This window comes from Muntiacus reevesi, chromosome 6 (genome assembly GCF_963930625.1).
Source record: "Muntiacus reevesi chromosome 6, mMunRee1.1, whole genome shotgun sequence".
Classification (NCBI taxonomy): Eukaryota; Metazoa; Chordata; class Mammalia; order Artiodactyla; family Cervidae; genus Muntiacus; species Muntiacus reevesi.
In genome coordinates, this window is record NC_089254.1 from 64,821,511 (window position 1) to 64,841,309 (window position 19,799).

General features: G+C 35.1%; 1 protein-coding gene across 1 annotated transcript in view; it reads right to left on the reverse strand.

Moving 5' to 3' along the window:
• The window catches only part of TAX1BP1 (Tax1 binding protein 1), an 84,955-nt gene that overhangs the window by 41,413 nt on the left and 23,743 nt on the right, over positions 1–19,799 (reverse strand). Inside the window, exons 5-8 of the mRNA XM_065939903.1 lie at positions 18,139–18,297; positions 5,336–5,484; positions 5,152–5,242; positions 1,419–1,604 (exon numbers count right to left, since the gene is read on the reverse strand). Coding sequence (XP_065795975.1) covers positions 1,419–1,604; positions 5,152–5,242; positions 5,336–5,484; positions 18,139–18,297 — 585 coding nt within the window. The remainder of the gene's footprint in view (positions 1–1,418; positions 1,605–5,151; positions 5,243–5,335; positions 5,485–18,138; positions 18,298–19,799) is intronic.

Here is a 19,799-nt window from a genome sequence, read left to right on the forward strand (position 1 = left end):
GGAAGTATTCAAAGCATTAGGGGGAATATATCAGAAAGATACAAATGTAGCTCTGAAAAGGCTAAGCTATAGCTATAGGACAACTTGAGTACAAATAAGAATAATGATGTATAATGTATTAATATACTGAACAAAAAATAATCAAGGAGTCTATAGTGATTAAAAAAAAAAGAAATAGGACAAAAGGGAACCACATCATTATAAAAGAATACCTACTAATAAACATAGAGGGAATGACAATTTCTTAAATCACCACTTTGCAATCATTAATGTAATAACTGATACAGGTAAGGATCACTGAAGTATAAAAAACACTGGTCATAGAGTATTGCAGAGTAGGATGGTCACATGATCTTGAAGTATTATCCCACAGATTATTCAATAAATCACAAAGAAGGAAAGACACCAACGTAACGGAGAGATAAGCAGATGTAACTTTAAACAACAGGTTAAACCTAACATCAGAAAGAAAGGAATTGGTATTATGTGACTTCTGATGTAACTGCAACAGAATGTACAAAACATCTTTTTCTTGCCAAAAATATCTAACTGGAATCTAGTCATGAGGAAACAATAGACAAAACTAGAATATAGGACTCTCATTCAGACAAGTCTGAATTCTTCAAAACTATCAATGTCATCACAGACAAAAGGTATAAGGACACTGTTCTGTATTAAAGCAGAAAAGAACATAATAATAATCATTAATTTATGATTTCTAACTACCTAGGATCAAGAAATTGTAAAGGTTATACAAAAATATAAGTGGACAAATTTCAATGTGGACTAAAACTACATACATGTGTGTGCCTGTGTGTGTGCAGGCGTGCTCAGTAGTGTCCAACTCTTTTGTGACCCCATGGATTGTTTTGCGATCCCATGGACCACCAAAATACTCTGGACCTGGAATTTTTCCAGGTAAGAATACTGGAGTGGAGTGCCATTTCCTATACTCTAGGGGATCTTCCCAACCCAGGGATCAAACCCACATCTCATGTCTCCTGCAGTGGCAGATGGATTCTTTACCACTAGCACCACCTGGGAAGCCCCATATACAAGTATGACTATTATCATATCAATATAAAATTTCTTAGGTGACATTTCTTAGGTATTATGGATCTACAGAAGAATTTAACTGTTGATAAGAGACTTTCAAAAATATTTAGGATGAAATCTCAATGCCTACAATTGACTTTCAAATAGCTTGTAGGAGGCATATAAATGGGGGAGATAAAGGTGGCAAAATACTGAAGGATATATGTATTCATTTTTCTGTTCTTTCAACTCTTCTGTAAGTCTGAACTTTTTTCCAAAACAGAAGCTGAGGGGAGTAAAGAGTAAAAATAAAAACCCTACTGTATACATTTAACAGAGATAATACTTTACAATCTTCAAATGCATATTGCAAAAATACTTACCTTACTTGAGGTTGTAAGCAAGAAGGTCCTTTGCAGATTCTCCTTTTCAGCCAAAGAGAACTGTAGTCTGCTAATCTCTTCTTTGAAATGAGTAATCATGTTTTCTTTGTTCCCATCTAAATTCTTTAAAGTCTGGACCTCTGACACAAGCTTGGTATTTTCTATTTCTGTATTCTTCAAATGTACCTGAAACAGTGATGGAAAATGTCAAAAATATTCTAACTCCACAGCCTAAGTTACTCAATAATTCAAAGTATCACTATTTATCTCTAACCCAAATATGATCAAGGAAAGACTCACTAAGCAAGGAGTCAGGAAAGCAAATTGTGCCAAATGATTACCCAAGTATATGGAAGCAGAACACAGCTTTTCCGAATTTTGCTATTGCTGTTTTAGTTTTCCACAGAGATTAATTCTAAGGTCTAACATTACCTGATCTTTAAAATCTTCCCTTTTACTAATTTTACATTAGTTCTCTTTAAAATTACAAAGGAATTTGGTTGTTCTTTTGGGGAAATGTGTTACAGGCACATTCATATATAAAGGCATGACCAGATTAAAAAAAAACAAAATATTCAAGAACGATACCTTAAGCAATTAAATTTCTTGCTTATGGAAAAAGTACTATGTCATTTACTTCCTATGTGCCTAAAAAATAAATTTATTGATTAATTAACCCAACTATATTGATTTTTCCGAAAAACTCTAGCTGCTGCTACTCACAGTACCTATGCAAATCAAATTCTATAACTGAAATTATAAAGAGTACACGTATCTTTAAAATTTAAACTGCATTTGAAAGTAATTTTTAAAAAAATACTGTATGCAACTGCATGCTGCAACTTTCAACTGCAACTTTCCTTAGATATCGGTATTATTAATATTTCCCTTTTTCACAAAATCTGTTCAAAAACCAAATATTGTATTTGAGCACTGCTCCTTAAAGAGCAAACCATAAAATCACCCACGAGTGAGTCTTTACTATTTCCTGTTCTCTCTCACTCACACACACTCACTCTTTCTCTCTCTTGCTCTGAGGATGGTTGTTCCAAGAAATAGAATGGGTATAACCCATAAACATGCAAAATGTTTCTATGTTCTGCAATGAGGTGCAGAGTGGACTCGATTTTTTCTTTAATTTTCAAAGCAAAAATTTTTAAAGATTAAAAAAGAACTAACCACCCCCCAAAATAAGAGGGAAACAACTGCAGCTCAGTGGTATTGTTTGAAATAAGGGCGCATGATACCTCCAGCTGTTTTTCTCCAGACTGTTTTTACTATTCAGGGTCTTTTGTTTTTCCAAACAGATTTTAGAATTATTTGTTCTAGTTCTGTGAAAAATATCATTGATATTTTGACAGGAATGCACTGGATCTGTAGATTTTCTATATAATGTCATCTGCAAACAGCGACAGTTATACTACTTCCTTTGCAATTTGAATTCCTTTCTTTGTCTGATTGCGATGGCTATGACTTCCAATACTATGTTGAATAAAAGTGATGAGAGTGGGTATTTTTGTCTTGCTCCTGATCTTGGAGAAAGTACTTTTCAAGCTTTTCACCACTGAGTACGTTATGATGTTAGCTGTGGCCTTGTACTATATGACTTTTCTTATGTTGAGGTATGTTCTTTCTTAACCACTTTGTTGAGAGGTTTTATCACAAACATATGTTGAATTTTAACAATAGCTTTTCCTGCATCTACTGAGATGATCATATAATCTTTATTTTTTAAATGCAGTATATCACATTAACTATACTTTGTATACTACAAAGCTAGAGTAATCAAAACAGTATGGTAGTGGACAAAACCAGACACACTGATCAATGAAACAGAACAGAGCCCAGAAATGAATCCACACTTATATAAGCAATTAGTCTATAACAAAGGACGCAAGAATATTACAACAGGGAAAAGAAAATTTCTTCAACAAGTAGTGTTGGAGAAACTAGACAGCTACATGCAGAAGAATCAAATCAAACTACTTTCTCACATCTTATATATAAAAATAAACTCAAAATGGATTAAAGATTGAAATGTAAAACCTGAAACCATAAACTTCTAGAAGAAAACAAAGGCAGTATATTGTCTGATATCAGTCTTAGCAAAACTTTTTGGATATGCCTCCTCAGGCAAGGGAATCAAAGGCAAAAATGGTACTACATCAAACTAAAAAGCCTTTCCCCAGCAAAGGAAACTATCAACAAAATGAAAAGGACACCTACTGAATGGGAAAAGATATCTGAAGTGATATATCCAACCAATATGGGGTTAATATGCAAAATATACAAAGAGCCCATACAATTCAATATCAGAAAAACAAGCCTCATCAAAAAACAGGCAGAGAACCTGAACAGGCATTTCTCCAAAGAAGACATACAGAAGATCAACAGGCAAATGAAAACGTGTTCAAGATCACTAATCATCATGGAAATACAAATCAAACACCCCACCTCAATGATACATCACCTCAGGCTTGAGAATGGCTACTAACAAAAAGACAACAAATAACAAGTATTGGCATGAATGTGGATAAAAGGGAACCCCTCTGCACTGCTGCTGGGAATGTAAATTGGTGCAGTCACTACAGAGAAAGAGTAGCAAGATTCCTCAAAAAGTTAAAAAGTAGAACCATATGATCTGGCAATTCCACTACTGGGTATTTATCTGAAGAAAACAAAACATTAATTTGAGAAGATGTAAGTACCCCTACGTTCACTGCAGTATTATCTGCAATAGCCAACATATGAAAGCAACCTAAGTGTTCATCAAAAGATGAAAGGATAAAGAAGATGCTGTGTGTATGTGTACACACACACAGGTATATTACTCAGCCATAAAAAAAGAAAAACTTTGCCATCTGCAACAACATGGAAGGATCTAAGTGAAATACTGACAACTAACACTCACTATCCTATTTTTGAGTTGTTTAAACAGAAAAGGAGAAAAAACCCTAAACGGTGAAGATTTGTCTACAGAATCCTTTTTTAAAATGAAAGTCTCTTAAGATAATTTCAAAAAACAAATTCTAAAATATGATCATCATTGAAATAAATTAATCCTCTCACTAACGTTTATATATTCTAAAAAGGAAAAACTAGTTGCACAAATCCTGATCAACAGGTATCTTATTACCATTAAAAATCTCTGAGTTATTATACATTACCTGCTAAGTATCTAAAACACCAGTAACTTAAACTTTCTGAAAACTTTTAGGGACTACACACAATGAGGTAGTTTTAAAATATATCTCTAAATCCTCTGATTCTCCTCTCTTAAAGAAGTGGAGCCTAATTCCCCTCTCCAGTATCAGCTGGAGTGACTTGCTTCTAATTAGTAAGATAAAAAAGAAGTATCAGTGCACAACTTGCAGACCAGGTCATAAAATGCACTGATTTCCTGCTTGCTCTCCCTTGTATGGCTCACTCTGAGGGAAGCTGACTGCCATACTGTGGGGACATTCAAGCAGCCACCTGAAGAAGCAACACTCCGAGAAACGGAAGAGCCTCCTGCCAAAGTCAGGCTAAGTGAGCCACTCTAACAGCACATCCCCCAGTTCTGACTGAGCCTTTAGCAGACTTCAGCCCTTGCCAACATCTTGATTGCAACTACACAAGAGACTCTGAGCCAGAACCACTCAGCTAAATTGCTCCCAAATTCCTGAACACTAAGTTTTGGGGCAATATGCTACACAGCAAAAGGTAACTAATAAAAATATAAGGAATAAATTACCTTATAAAGTTCCTTCTCATCCTTTTCTGTCTTCAACTGACATTCAAGTTGTTCTCTTTCACACTGTGCCTTTTTGAGTCTGTCCTTTAAACTGAGTTAAAGTCAAATAACATTAACATAAACAAAAACAACTTTCTTAAAACATTTTTAAAACATGAAGATGTTTTTAAAATATTAGAAATACCTGTCTAATTCAGTTTCTTTTTCAATTGCTTTATGAGTCACTGACACAATATCTTCCTCAAGCTGGAGAGCTTTGGACGTAGCATCATTGTATCTCTTCTTAAATTCTTCATTTTCCATTTTTAAACTTTGTGAGACTTCAGTAAGAGCCTTAGAAACAATAATGAAATATTTTGAGAAACCAACATAATCAGAAATAAAATTTGTATATTTCTAAGAAATCTAGCCTTAAAATTTTAATCCCTCATTTGTCCCCTCCAAACTTCATAAGAATAAAAACTAAACCTGAAATGGTAACACAGAATAAACTTTTTAAATACTGAACAATTACTAACTTTTCTCCTGGACTTTTCACACTCTGTGAGCTGATTTCAGGAATTTCTCCACCAGAGGGCAGGCAACGAAAGTGAGGAAAAAACTTGAAAATTAGTCACTTTGGTTTTTTTTTTTTTTACATCTTGCTTTCCACTGCTACTCCAATGACAAAACAGGTTTCATGATACTAACCAAGGTTAACACCCATTTCTTCTAGTGTAAGTCACTCAGCACCACTGCTAATTATGGAAGTACAATGGGTACTGTGAAAGTGTTAATTGCTTAATCATGTCTGAATCTTTGCAACCCCATTGACTGTAGCTCACCAGGATCCTCTGTTCATGGAATTCTCCAGCAAAGAGAGTGGGAGGTCACTCCCTTCTCCAGAGGATCTTCCTGACCTAGCCACTGAACTCTGGTCTCCCACCTTGCAGGCAGATTCTTTACCATCTTAAACAGATAACTAAAAAATTTTATCACATCAATTAAGACAATTAACTAACTTACAAGAATTTGATCAAGCCTCTCCCTAGGCTTGTTTTCTAATGTACAAAAAGGAGATAATAAGGCCTTTACTGCATAGCTTATAAAATTATGAGAATCAAATATACAGTGCATTGGAGGTTTCCACACAGTTATGAGAAACTATACAAAGAAATAATAAAATAAGACAAATTGTGCTTATTAAAAATTAATTTTAAAATTTCCTATTAATGAAAGTACTACCCAGCAACCCAGCAACAAAAACTAAAGAAAATCACCATTCTGCCAATTTAAATATATCAAATGTTATAAAGTATCTATATGGCAATGAAAATAAGCCATCTATAGTATCTACATGCTAATGAAAATTAATTGATTTTCATCAAGTAACAGCAAAATTTTTTACTTACAGGTAGAATATAATTTTAATTATCTTACTAGAATACAAAAATTATATTATTGCATCTAAGAACAACATAATTCATTAAGACGCTTATCACAACAATGATCAGATACATTCTGAATTTTGAATTTTGCTCAAAACAACTGTTTGCCTTACTGAATTTGCAACATATACCAAAGACTGTTACGAAAAACCAAATGCTATTCTGATTTCAATGCTGTAGTCTCAGAGAAAACAGGTAATATTTACTCCCTCACCTGTAACAGTTGTCACTATCCAATGATTCTTTAAAATTTGACATTTTCAGTATTTGTCTTGCTGATTTATAAGGAGAGGTTTCTAAACAGCTTTTTACATTTTATTTTTACCAAATGCTCTCTCTGAACAGGCTACAGATTAAGTATTTCTTAATTTCTCCAGGTTATTTCTTCTTATGAAGAAAATTAGGTTGTCCAGAGGCAAAAACTAGTTTCTGATTCTGTAATTAATGAAGTTCTATAGTGGGTAAACAACATTCTTTAAAAAAAATGTATAAGAGAACAACTAGAAAAGATTCAAAAGCAACTAAATGCAAAACACAAACTAAGTGCTTTATCTATGAGTCAGTTAACTCTACAGAAAGTGAGTCGCTCTTTGTAACCCCATGGACTATACAGTCCGTGGGAATTCTCTGAACCAGAATATTGGAGTAGGTAGCCTTTCTCTTCTCCAGGGGATCCTCCCAACCCAGGGACTGAGGCCAGGTCTCCCGCATTGCAGGTGGATTCTTTACCAGCTGAGCCACAAGGGAGGCCCTAGTTAACTCTATAGTGAAACACAAATTAATTCTAATTGTAACTTAAAGAGTCTCAGAACATTTTCATGGTACCTTTAAAAACACTTAAGAGCTTCTTAGCTTCCAAGCACACTATAAAAGGCATAAAATACCAAAGTGGGGATTATTCTGCAGGCATGTAGCATTCATATATGAAAGAAGGATAAGCATTTTCAATGTGTCTAAGTCTTCCTTATCATGAAAATGACATCAAAGCCCTTAGTGTACATACAAATAACTAAGAACCATGCTTTTAAAAAACTATATAGAAATGCATATACAAAATATTTTTAAAAGTGTAAACTCTGCATCACAGTCTTCAAAAACCACTTGAAATTTGAAATAAATATTCATTTGGTCAGCATTTGCAAATTATGTCAAAAGAGCACAATAAACCTAATATTTAAACAGAGAAAACTTAGAGTAAGTCAGCTACACTGTGCACCAAGATAAGAACAGTAACTACAAAGGAGGCAAAAGGAGATTAAGAGATTTGAGCATGTCAGATTTATGCAGCAGACTTCTTCTAAATTGAAGGATCACATCACCATGACCCACTGTTACCAATTCCCCTCAATTATCAATTAATTCTCAATTAATTACCAGACAAAAACACTGTGAAACTGTTAATCACTTATGTGATTCTGTGGCTAAACATCCACTAAAAACATCTTAAGTAACAACACATTTATTCCCATGTTAAAAAAGGACAAAATTAACTCTCACTACAAATAAATACATGTGAAGATACTGTGTCTTCACAGTATCACTGACAATTATCTAGAAAAAAGTATCATTTTTCTGGATTCAAACATATACATTTTAGTAAATTTTAGTAAATTAGTACCTGAATAATGGCAAGTCACTGGCAAAAGGATCATGTCACTTATGGAAATTGCTAAAAGAAATTTAAAATAAATCCGATTCATGTGATATAATCTGGCTTTTCTCAAACACTCTTTTTTGAAATCAACTAGAATACCAAATTCGACTGAAGAAACACTATGAGGGTTCCTTAAAAAACTAAAAACAGAACTATCATGTGATGCACCACATTCCTGGGCATATATCCAGAGAAAACAAATTCATAAATCAAAGATATATTGCACCCCAATGTTCACTGCAGCATTATTTACAATAGTTAAAACATGGAAGCAACCATGTCCATCAACGGAGGAGGGATAAGGAAGATGTGGCATACATACACATACATACGATGGAACAGTAGCCATAAAAAAGATGAAATAATGCCATTTGCAGCAACATAGATGGACTTAAGAGATTATCATACTAAGTAGACAGAGGAACTATTCAACATGGAGGCGGAGGTCGATAAGCTGGAACTGATGTTCCAGAAAGCTGACTCTGATCTGGACTACATTCAGTACAGGCTGGAATATGAAATCAAGACTAATTATCCTGATTCAGCAGGCAAGCTGTTACCACTGACTGAAGAAGAGAAAACTGCGGCAGAGCAATTAAGAGCTCACATGTCAGACTTCTGAGGAAGAAATGGACTTGCAAAAAGGAACTCTAATGGGGAAGAAATCAATCCCAGAAGTTTAGGAAGATGTCTTGTTAACATTGATGACTATTGGTTGGGAGATGACAAAGGAGATTTGGCTTGGATCACTGGATAGTGATGCCTTCCACAGAAGAGGGAGATACAAGAGAAGGGCAGATATTGTATTAATAAAGTTCAGCCAAAGGGGCAGAATGGAAATAAAGATTTTTAAAATATACGCACACATGCTTAGTAATTTCAGGCAAGGAAGTCCCAACACCATTTCGTATCTGTTTTTGTATAAGTGGGATAACACAGATGTCCTGACTGACCTATTGCAAAAGAATATTATGTACTATCAGTCAGTCAGATGTGAATGAACATGCTTGGGAAATTAAAGGTGAGAAAAATATTTGTACTATATTATACATATATAAATAATTTTATTGTTGAAAATTCTGATCGCAGATGTGGGTCACATTACTGGTGAGACTGCTAACATGTGACTTGACAGTCTCCCACAATACCTAACTTAGTAGAAAGCTGGCTTTTCTGTGACAGCTTCACTTTCATTTTTGTCCTGTTCCTTCCGCCTGCCAACATTGAGCATGAGCTCTGCTTTCTAATGCTGTTTCAGATTGCCCCTGTCATATTTCAGGGACTTGAAATATGCCTCTGTTCTCCTCTAGTCTCTATTATTGTACTTGTTCAGTTCATTCTACTGTAAATGTCTATATATGAACCTTCAAGTTGTGAACATTCGAAGACATAAACGTGTGTTTTCCCCTCCAGTCACATAAGTTAGCTCTGTTTGAGGAGGCACTGTTAGGTTTTGAGGCACAGGACCCGAGTGTAGGCTGGTACATGAAGGTTGCAGCGGCCATTCAGAATGTAATTCAGTGCTACCGTGGCATCTATGATGAGAAAAAAAGAGCTACCACTCAGACATTACTGGATTGTTCTTTCAAGAAGGCAGACAGAATTGAATCCAGCAAGGAACCAGACCCTGTGCCATCGACTGCAGGTGTGAAATCGCAGCTTGCCTTCTGTCTCCTGTTGCTGATGACCCTTCAGCTCTACCATCTCCCATCTCCCCCCTCCCTCTCCAGTCAGTAACTCTTCTTGCCTGTTCACTCGATGCCAGCCCCTGTTGTCCTGTACTACTGTGCTTTTCAACATACTGTACTTTCAGATTAAAAATGTTTTATTTCTTTGGGGAAAAAAAAATAAGTAGACAGAGGAAATAAATTTATATGTGGAATGAAAAAAAATGACACAAATTAACATACAGAACAGAAACAGATTCAGACTTCAAAAACAATTTCAAGGTTACCAAAGGGTAAATGGTGGGAGGAGGGATAAATCAGGAATTTTGGATTGACATATACATACTACTATTTATAAAACAGATAATCAATAAGGACCTACTATATAGCAGAGGGAACTCTACTCAACATTCTGTAATAACCTATATGGGAAAAGAATCCGAAAAGAATGGATACATGTGAATGTGTAATTGAATCACTTTGCTATACACCTGAAGTTAACACAGCACTGAAAATCAATATAAAAATATATATAAATATAAACGAATAAAAAGCTTAAAAATTGAAAATCAATATAAAAATAAAGACTAAATATAAACGAATAAAAAGCTTAAAAATTCCACCTGTACAAGATGTACAAAGCTGGATTTCAGAAAAGGCAGACGAATCAGAGATCAAATTGCCAACATCCATTGGATCATAGAAAAAGCAAGAGAATTCCAGAAAAATGTCTACTTCTAGTTCATTTATACTAAAGCCTTCGACTATGGATCACAACAATAGAAAATTCTTAAAGAGATGGGAATACCAGACCACCTTACCTGCCTACTGAGAAACCTGTATGCAGGTTAGGAAGCAACAGTAGAACAGGACATGGAACAACTGACTCGTTCAAAATTGGGAAGAGTATGTCAAGGCTGTATATTGTCACCCTGCTTATTTAACTCAGATGCAGAGTACATCATGAGAAACGCTGGGCTCAACGAAGCACAAGTTGGAATCACGACTGCCAGGAGAAGTATCAACAACCTCAGTTAAACAGATGACACCACCCTTATAACAGAGAGTGAAGAGGAACTAAAGAGCCTCTTGATGAATGTGAAAGAGAATGAAAAAGCTGGCTTAAAACTCTACAATCAACAAGCTAAGATCATGACTTCTGGTCCCATCACTTCATGGCAAACAGATGGAGAAAACGGAAACAGTAACTGTATTTTCATGAGCTCCAAAATCACTGCAGACGATGACTGCAGCCATGAAGTTAAAAGATGCTTGCTCCTTGGAAGAAAAGCTATGACAAATCTAGACAGCGTATTAAAAAGCAGAGCCATCATTTTGCCAACAAAGGTCTGCAGTGTCAAAGCTATGCTTTTCCCAGTAGTCATGTATGGATGTGAGAGCTGGACCATACATAAGGAAGGCTGAGCACTAAAGAATTGATGCTTTCGAACTGTCATGTTGGATAAGACTCTTGAGAGTCCCTTTGACTGCAAGATCAAATCAGTGAGTCCTAAAGGAAAACAACCCTTAATATTCATTGGAAGGACTGATGCTGAAGCTCCAATACTTTGGCCACCTGATGTGAAGAGCTGACTCATCGGAAAAAACCCTGATGCTGGGAAAGACTGAAGGCAGGAAGAGAAGAGGGCGACAGAGGATGAGGTGACTGGATAGCATGAATGGACAGGAATTTGAGCAAACTCCGGGAGGGAGTTTGTGAGAGACAGGGAGGCCTGGCATGCTGCAGTGCACGATGTCACAGTCAGACACGACTGAGCAACTGAACAACGACAACCTTTACAAGAAAATACGAAATCCAAACGATTAAATTTTTTTGTAGCCTTTCTTCCCCATACATCTACAAATGTCTAAATTATTTCCTGAACATGTATACATTTCACAGACAAATAAATATTAATGGTAGGCTTCATATACATTTTTAAAGAGACATGGAATAAAAAGAAAAAATTTAGGATAGCATAATTTTACTTATATTAAGTTGCTTTTTTAATTAAAATCAAATGATTTATGTATATACAGTCTAACAATTTGTATTACATGTGTATATGCGACATGTGTTACATTGGATCAATGGAACGGAACAGACAACACAACAATAAACCCGTGTATATATGTTCAATCAATTTACAACAAAGGAACCAAGAATATGCAATAGGAAGAGGGTACTCTCTTCAAATGGTGCTGGGAAAACTAGACAGCCATATGCAAAAGAATGAAACTATACCACTGTCTTAATCCACGCAAAAAAATCAACTCAAAATGAATAAAAAGACTTAAATTTAAGACTTGAAACTGTCAAACTCCTAGGAGAGAACACAGAGCATCATAATCTCCTTGACACTGGTCTTGGCAACAAATTTTTCGACTTGATACCAAAAGCAAAAATAAGTAAGCAGAACTACAAACTTAAAAGCTTTTGCACAGCAAAGAAAACTATCAATAAAATGAAAAAGCAACCTTCAAAACTGGAGGAAAATATTTGCAACTCAATTATATCCAAAATTATAAAGAATTCACACAACTCAATAGCAACCCCCTAAAAAAACCACACAATTTAAAAACTGGTGGAGGAACTGAAAAGACATTTTGTTCCGAAGAAAGCATATGAATGGCCAACAGGCACATGAAAAGGTGATCAAAAGTCACTGTCGAGGAAATGCAAATCGAAACTACAAAGAGTATCAGCTCACACCTATCAGAATGGCTGTCATAAAAAAAAACCAGAGATAACAAAACACTGGTGAAGATGTGGAGAAAAAGGTACTGTTGTGTGCTTTTGTAATGTAAACTGGTGCAGGCACCATGTAAAACCAAATGGAACTAAAATTATCATACAGTTCAGCAATCCCACTTCTGGGTCTGTACCCAAAGAAAATGAAAACAGGACAAGGAAGGTAATTTATCGGCACTCATGTTCACTGCTGCATATTCAAAATAAAGAAACAAGTGGGTTGAATGGATACAGAAAATACGGTACATAAATACAATGGAATACTATTTAGTCATGAGAGAGAAGAAAATCCTGCCACTTGCAACAACATGGATGGACCCTAAGAGCATTATGCTAAGTGAAATACACTAAACAAACACTACATGGAATCTACTTACATGCAGAATCTAAAAAAAAAAAAGTCAAACTCATAGAAAAAGAATAGAAAAGTGGGTACCAGGGACTGAGGGGTGGGGGACAAGGAGGGAGAGGTTGATAAAAGAGTACAAAGTTTTAGCTATAAGATAAATAAAATCTGAGGATCTTATGTATATTATTGTGACTATAAGTTAACAACACTGTACTGTATAATTGAAAGTTGCTAACAGAGCAAAATTTAAATGTTCTCACACATGAAACAACAAATAGAGGAATTCCCCAGTGGTCCAATGGTTAGGGCTGTACTTCCACTGCAGAGTGCACAGGGGTTTGATCCCTGGTCTGGGAACTAAGATCCTAAAGGCACACAGTGCAGCCAAAGGGAAACAAAACAAGGGATAAATATGTAGTTGAAGGATGTGTTAATTAACTAGGTGGGAGGAATTCTTTCACAATGTATACATATTCAAATCATGATGTATACTTTAAATATCTTACAATTTTGTCAATTATACATGAAAATGAAAATACTAACACAAGTCCTATGAAACAAACTATTAAACATGCTCCAAGTAACACCTCTGTATTTATCTATACAAGAATATGAGATAATTCAAAGTATTTATGTTAGAAACAAAACATTATGAATTTCTGAAACTATTACATAACAAATCAGGGACAAAGTGAAAGTAAATGGCTTTAAAGAAATATATTATTGCTTAAATTATGCATTTAAAGTAGAAGCCTTTTTGTCTTTTCATCTCAATAAAAAATCGGGAAAAGAGAATTAGAAATTCAATGATATCCTAACTTCAAAATTGGTTTTTAGCAACTTTACACATTAGGAGATAATATATATAAAAAAGCCACTTGGGCAATCTATACATTAAATAAACAGTTTAAATGCTTTAACTACCTCTGTCCAAAATCAGGTATCTAATGCAAGGATAAAGAAAGTCAAAAATATAAAGATGGTTGAAGAGGTCCACACTAGACAGAGCCATTATACGAGAGATCTTTCATGTTCTCTCACTCCTATACTTATGGTAACTCCCAAATTCCTGGTAATGTCTCAAGGTACACTACACCTTGTTGTTTACTAAGTCATGTCTAACTCTTTGTGACTCCATAGACTGTAGCCTGCTAGGCTGAAGTGGGTTGCCATTTCCTTCTCCAGGGAATCTTCCTGACCCAGGGATCAAACCCACATCTCCTGCATTTCAGGCAGATTCTTTACCCTACCTAACTTGTGAAATTTAAGAATCAAACAGTATGAATATAAACAAGAGTTCAACAAGAGTTCATAACAAGCTCCTCATATTGTTTAAGCAATATTGTTTGAGTACCACCCCAAAGAATTTGGTTTTAAAATATCTTGAAGGACGTCTTAAATTACCAATATTCAAGTTAAGAATGTAATTTATTTTATGAAAACACTCTATTCATAGGGGCACCAAAAAATTATGAACTAATTAGAAAACTTTAACAGGGTCACAGCCCATTTTAGTCCTATTTGAAAAACAGGATTCAGGAGCATTGGTTCTCCGAGCCTCAGTCTTCAATCTTCTAATTTCAAATATATATCTAGCACTTCAAAACAAAAACCAGAACACAATGAATAAAGATACAAACTGCTAATTTTTACATAAGTCTAATAAATGTAAAGTGAAAGTCGCTCAGTCGTGTCAGACACTCTGCAACCATGGACTGTAGTCCATGGAATTCTCCAGGTCAGAACAGTGAAGTGGGTAGCCTTTCCCTTCAGGGGATCTTCCTAACCCAGGAATCGAACCCAGGTCTCCCGCATTGCAGGTGAATTCTTTACCAGCTGAGCCACAGGGAAGCCCAAAAATACTGGAGTGGATAGCCTATCCCTTCGCCAGCAGATCTTCCACACCCAGGAATCGAACCAGGGGCTCCCGCATTGCAGGCGGATTCTTTACCAACTGAGCTATCAGGGAAGCCAATGAGATATCATTTGACATTAAAAAGAATGAAATACTGATCCATACTATAAAATGGGTGAACTCTGAAAACAGTGTAAGTACAAGAAGCTAGTTCCAAAAGTATACAAGTTAATGGTTTTTAATATATTTACAGACTTGTGCAACCATTACCATAACCTAGTTTTAGAACATTCATCAGCCCCAAAAGAAACCCTGTACCTATTTATGGTCACTGTTTTCCACTAGTCCCAGGCAACCACTTATCTAAATTTCTATCTATGGATGTGCATATTTTGTATATTGCATAAATTATCTATCTTAATAGTCCTTCAGATAGTCAGCAGTTTATATACTCATACTTCAAAGAGAAGCTCTTTAAAACTATTATACAAAGACTGGTTTTTAGAATTCATACCACGGATTTTAAACCAGATTTCACACCAGATTTTAAACAGGTGCCAAGAAACATCACGGATTTTATAAGTCACTCAACTAACCCAGGTTTAAAAGTTTCTGAGCTATTCTAACTGCCCAGCAGGCCTGCCTGATTAAGATGGAAACTATAATTTTGCAAGTAAAAAGCAAATTTCATAAAGAACTAGAAGCCCCATGACGAGCAGCAAAGAAGAAGTAGCTCTCCTAGCAAGCATATTATTTTATCCCCAGAAATAAGCAACTGCCAAAATATAACTCAGAATTGTTTGTATATAACATTATACAAACATTGCTTTTAGAATCTGGGGAAAATGCTGTTGATTCTTACTCCTCTTGGATGACATTATTCACATTTTATTTCTTCTTCGATTATGAAAATTAATACAATATTAGCTGAAGTTACTGAGAATCTATTATGCAACAAATATCATTCTAAGTCTTTTTGTCACCATTTTCTATAGAATAACTTTAAAAAAAAAATCACTTCCACATACCTTATCTTCCCAAATTATATATTCCAATGGAAGAACAGCAACAAGGAAGAAATCCCCTTCATGATTAGTGACTGTCATCAAGATTTATGAGTTGCCATAAACTTCCAAAGATTTCTTCTGGGTACCTTAGCCACAATGTCCTACAAATGTTGCTTCATTAATCCCCTGTCTACCACTTTCTCAACCCAAGTCTGTCAGCATAATCTTTCTTTAGTCTTATCTATTGTGCTTAACTCTGTCACCTGGACAGCAGAGAGAACATAAGACTTTAAATTTCAGGTAATACTCAACTGAACCAGAGAAATGGTCTAATGTACATGAGTAATTTCACACAATTGAAGGCCTCTCTTTCTGCCATTCCTACTCTCTGAATCATCCATTCTTCCCTTTGGATTTCAAGGTGAACAAGAGTCTAACATCAAAGGCCATACTTCAGGGTATTCTTGATCTCACAGGCTAAGTACAGGTTGTAGTGGCCATTTTGGAAAACTGCCAAATTCAGGTAATAACAAGAGAAATGTGTGCAGAATAAAAAAGGTTTTAGAACTATACAAAGGACAGCAAGAGAGTTACAGCAATTGGATTAAAAATTTACCTGGATGTCCTAACAGTCAAGCTAGGCACATATAATGAGATTTTATTATAACATTTATAATACTAGGGTATACCTGCTTAAAAAGTTCAAATTTAAAAAGTGGTTCCTTAGAATTCCCTGGAGGTCCAGTGGTTAAAAGACTCCGAGCTTCCACTGAGAGAAGTACTGATTCAAACACTGGTCAGGGAACTAAGATTCCACATGTTACACCACCCTCCTCCCCACTCCCCCCCAAAAATGGTTCTTTAACCAAATAGAGTATCTACCCCTACTGTAGGATACTCCTACTGTAGGACTGCAAGTATTCCCCAGGATTAAATTTACTGTGTATTTTAAACTAAAAAGGCTAACAGTAATAAGGACGAAAGACTTTACAGATGTTTATAAGGAGACAAGGAGAAGGACATGGCAACCCACTCCAATATTCTTGCCTGGAGAATCCCATGGGCAGAGGAACCTGGTGAGTTATAGTCCATGGGGTCACAAAGAGTCAGACACAACTAAGCTACTAACCCAGAAGGAAATAAACAACTGTACACACTGCTTGATATTATGTTTACCCTCTAACTCAAGCAATCCTCAAACAGAATAAGGTTAAAGTAATCTTTTTTGTTTGAACCCTATCTGTATATCACCTCTGCTCAAGTGTACAATATACAATCACTCCACTAGCGTATAAAACGGCTCAATTAACAATTATTAAGCAACTGTTCCAGGTCCTGCTGCACAAAAGAATAATTGGGGGAGGGGGACAGAGTGAGAGGTTGAGACTGACATATACATTACTACATCCATGTAATGGCCTACACAGGGAAACAATCTAAAAAAGAAAAAGTAGATATGTGTGGAACCAACTAACATAACACTGTGAATCAACTACACTACAATAAACATTAAAAAAAAAAAAAAGAGTGGAACAGACTCCATCCTTAGGGAACAACAGGTCAATCCTGTCAATGAGCATAAGCATTTCCAACTAGTAACAATGTAAGTGAGACTGTGATATATATACATATAACCATAATCTGTGCAAGTCTGTCAATAAATTTTCTTATGAAAATATTAAATAAACAAGTCAATTACTAGGTGACTGCTTTTTCCATTGTTTTTGACTATTGTCTTAAATCCATTTGTATCTCTAAATTACACTGTTCTACACTTAAACTTGTTTTCTTAGCTTAAGACTGTGCCAATTTTTTTTAATTAGGCGGCTTTTAGGATAATTTATTGTATTTCTCACATCAATGATTTCATAATTATAATATTACATCTTATTTCATTGAATTCCGATTTTTAAGAAGTCATTTTAACTACTTTATTCTACTCTTCCCTTTATTCAGTGTTTATCATTCCTAATTGTTTTTCTAAGTCATCTCCCCAAGATAAATCACGTATCTACAATTAGATGTAAAGCATCTAGTAACAACTGTCAGGGACTATGTCATAAGCCTGATACCAAAAGTCTCAAAAGTATTTTAACCATTCACAACATAAAAGAGGCTGGGGCAGAAGGCTGACAGGATGTAACCTATCCTTGCACAAATATCCATCCAAATACATTTTTCGACATGGGATCTTCACTCATTTTAATTGGTCAGTTCCTGAAAAAAGTGGATTTCAGACAATATAACTCCAATCAGTCACATAGGACACAACTAACCTTTTGCTCTGCTTGCAACTGATCACATCTTTCTTTCTCATGGTTAAGTTCTCTTTCCATTCTTCCAACTTGTTCTCGAAGTTGTGTTGTTTCCTTTTCCAGAACAGCAATTAATTTTAACAGTTCTTCTTTTTCTTTCATGGTTTTCTCAATTTTCAACTATAAAACAGAAAACTCAAATTGTTTATAATCCTACAATATATTACAAATTCAGTTTTCCATTTCAAAAAAATAGTGAAGAAATTTGTAGAAGAAACTCTTACATACTATCTTCATATGAATCAAACTCCTTTGTCTTCAGTAAAAAATTCATGAATCTGTCAATGTATGGCAAAAACCACTACAATATTGTAATTAGTCTCCAATTAAAATTTAAAAAAAAAATCATGAATCATAAATGTAAACCATTTTTGGATGGGCAAAGAAGAAAACATTACAAGAAGGGAGGTGTAGAAGTAATGAATTTTATTATGAAGTTGCCTGCTAATCACTTTTCAAATCAGTACTAAGGGTAGTGATAACCCTATATGCAAAACAGAAAAAGAGACGCAGATGTACAGAACAGACTTTTGGACTCTGTGAGAGAAGGTGAGGGTGGGATATTTCGAGAGAACAGCATCAAAACATGTATATTATCTAGGGTGAAACAGATCACCAGCCCAGGTTGGATGCATGAGACAAGTGCTCGGGCCTGGTGCACTGGGAAGACCCAGAGGGATCAGGTAGAGAGGGAGGTGGGAGGGGGGATCGGGATGGGGAATACATGTAAATTCGTGGCTAATTCATGTCAATGTATAACAAAAACCCCTACAATACTGTAAAGTAATTAGCCTCCAACTAATAAAAATAAATGAAAAAATAAAATAAATAAATAAATAAAAATAAGGCATATTTAGTTTCATGAGTGCCAATTCTGGGCTTTTCTTATTTTGGCTAAAAATCAGGGAGAAAAATATGTACCTCTTCTTGAATGGAAATCTATGAAAAGTGGCAATTCTGGGCTTTTCTTATCTTGAGTAATAATGAATGAGAAAAATATATACCTCTTCTTGAATGGAAATCCTTGAATTTATTAAGAACTTCCTTGTGTGTTACATAAGGCCTTCACCTATGGGATGACTATGAAGTTTGGGTTCTTTAAGGTAGATGGGAACAAATGTATACCTATCACTGATTCATGCTGATATATGTAGAACACAATACTGTTGTGTTGTTAATCCTCCAATTAATAATAAATTTAAATAAGATACTAAGAAATAAGTTTCTGTGTGAACAGCCTCTATTTAGGTAAATTAAAACAAATTTTATAAGTAAATGCAAATTTTAGGAAAAAATGCAGACTTTAACAATATAACTGATTCTTACATGAACCCTAACAGTTAACTTAGTTCAGGAACTCCAGTATTCTAAAAATTAGCAAATTAAGGGACCTAAAATAGAAAATAAATAATATGGTCAATATTTCCCTTGCAGCAAGTAGTCTGATTCTTAACAGGGAAAGTAGAATGGAGACTCACAACAGAGGCATTATACATTTAGCTAAATAAAAATGTTTTCCCCCAGTACACCCCAAGTCAATTTTCCAGGGTCATGTTAACAAACTCTAATTATTTAAACACTAAAATGACTCTTACGAAAGTTAAAGAGCTGGAAAAATTTTA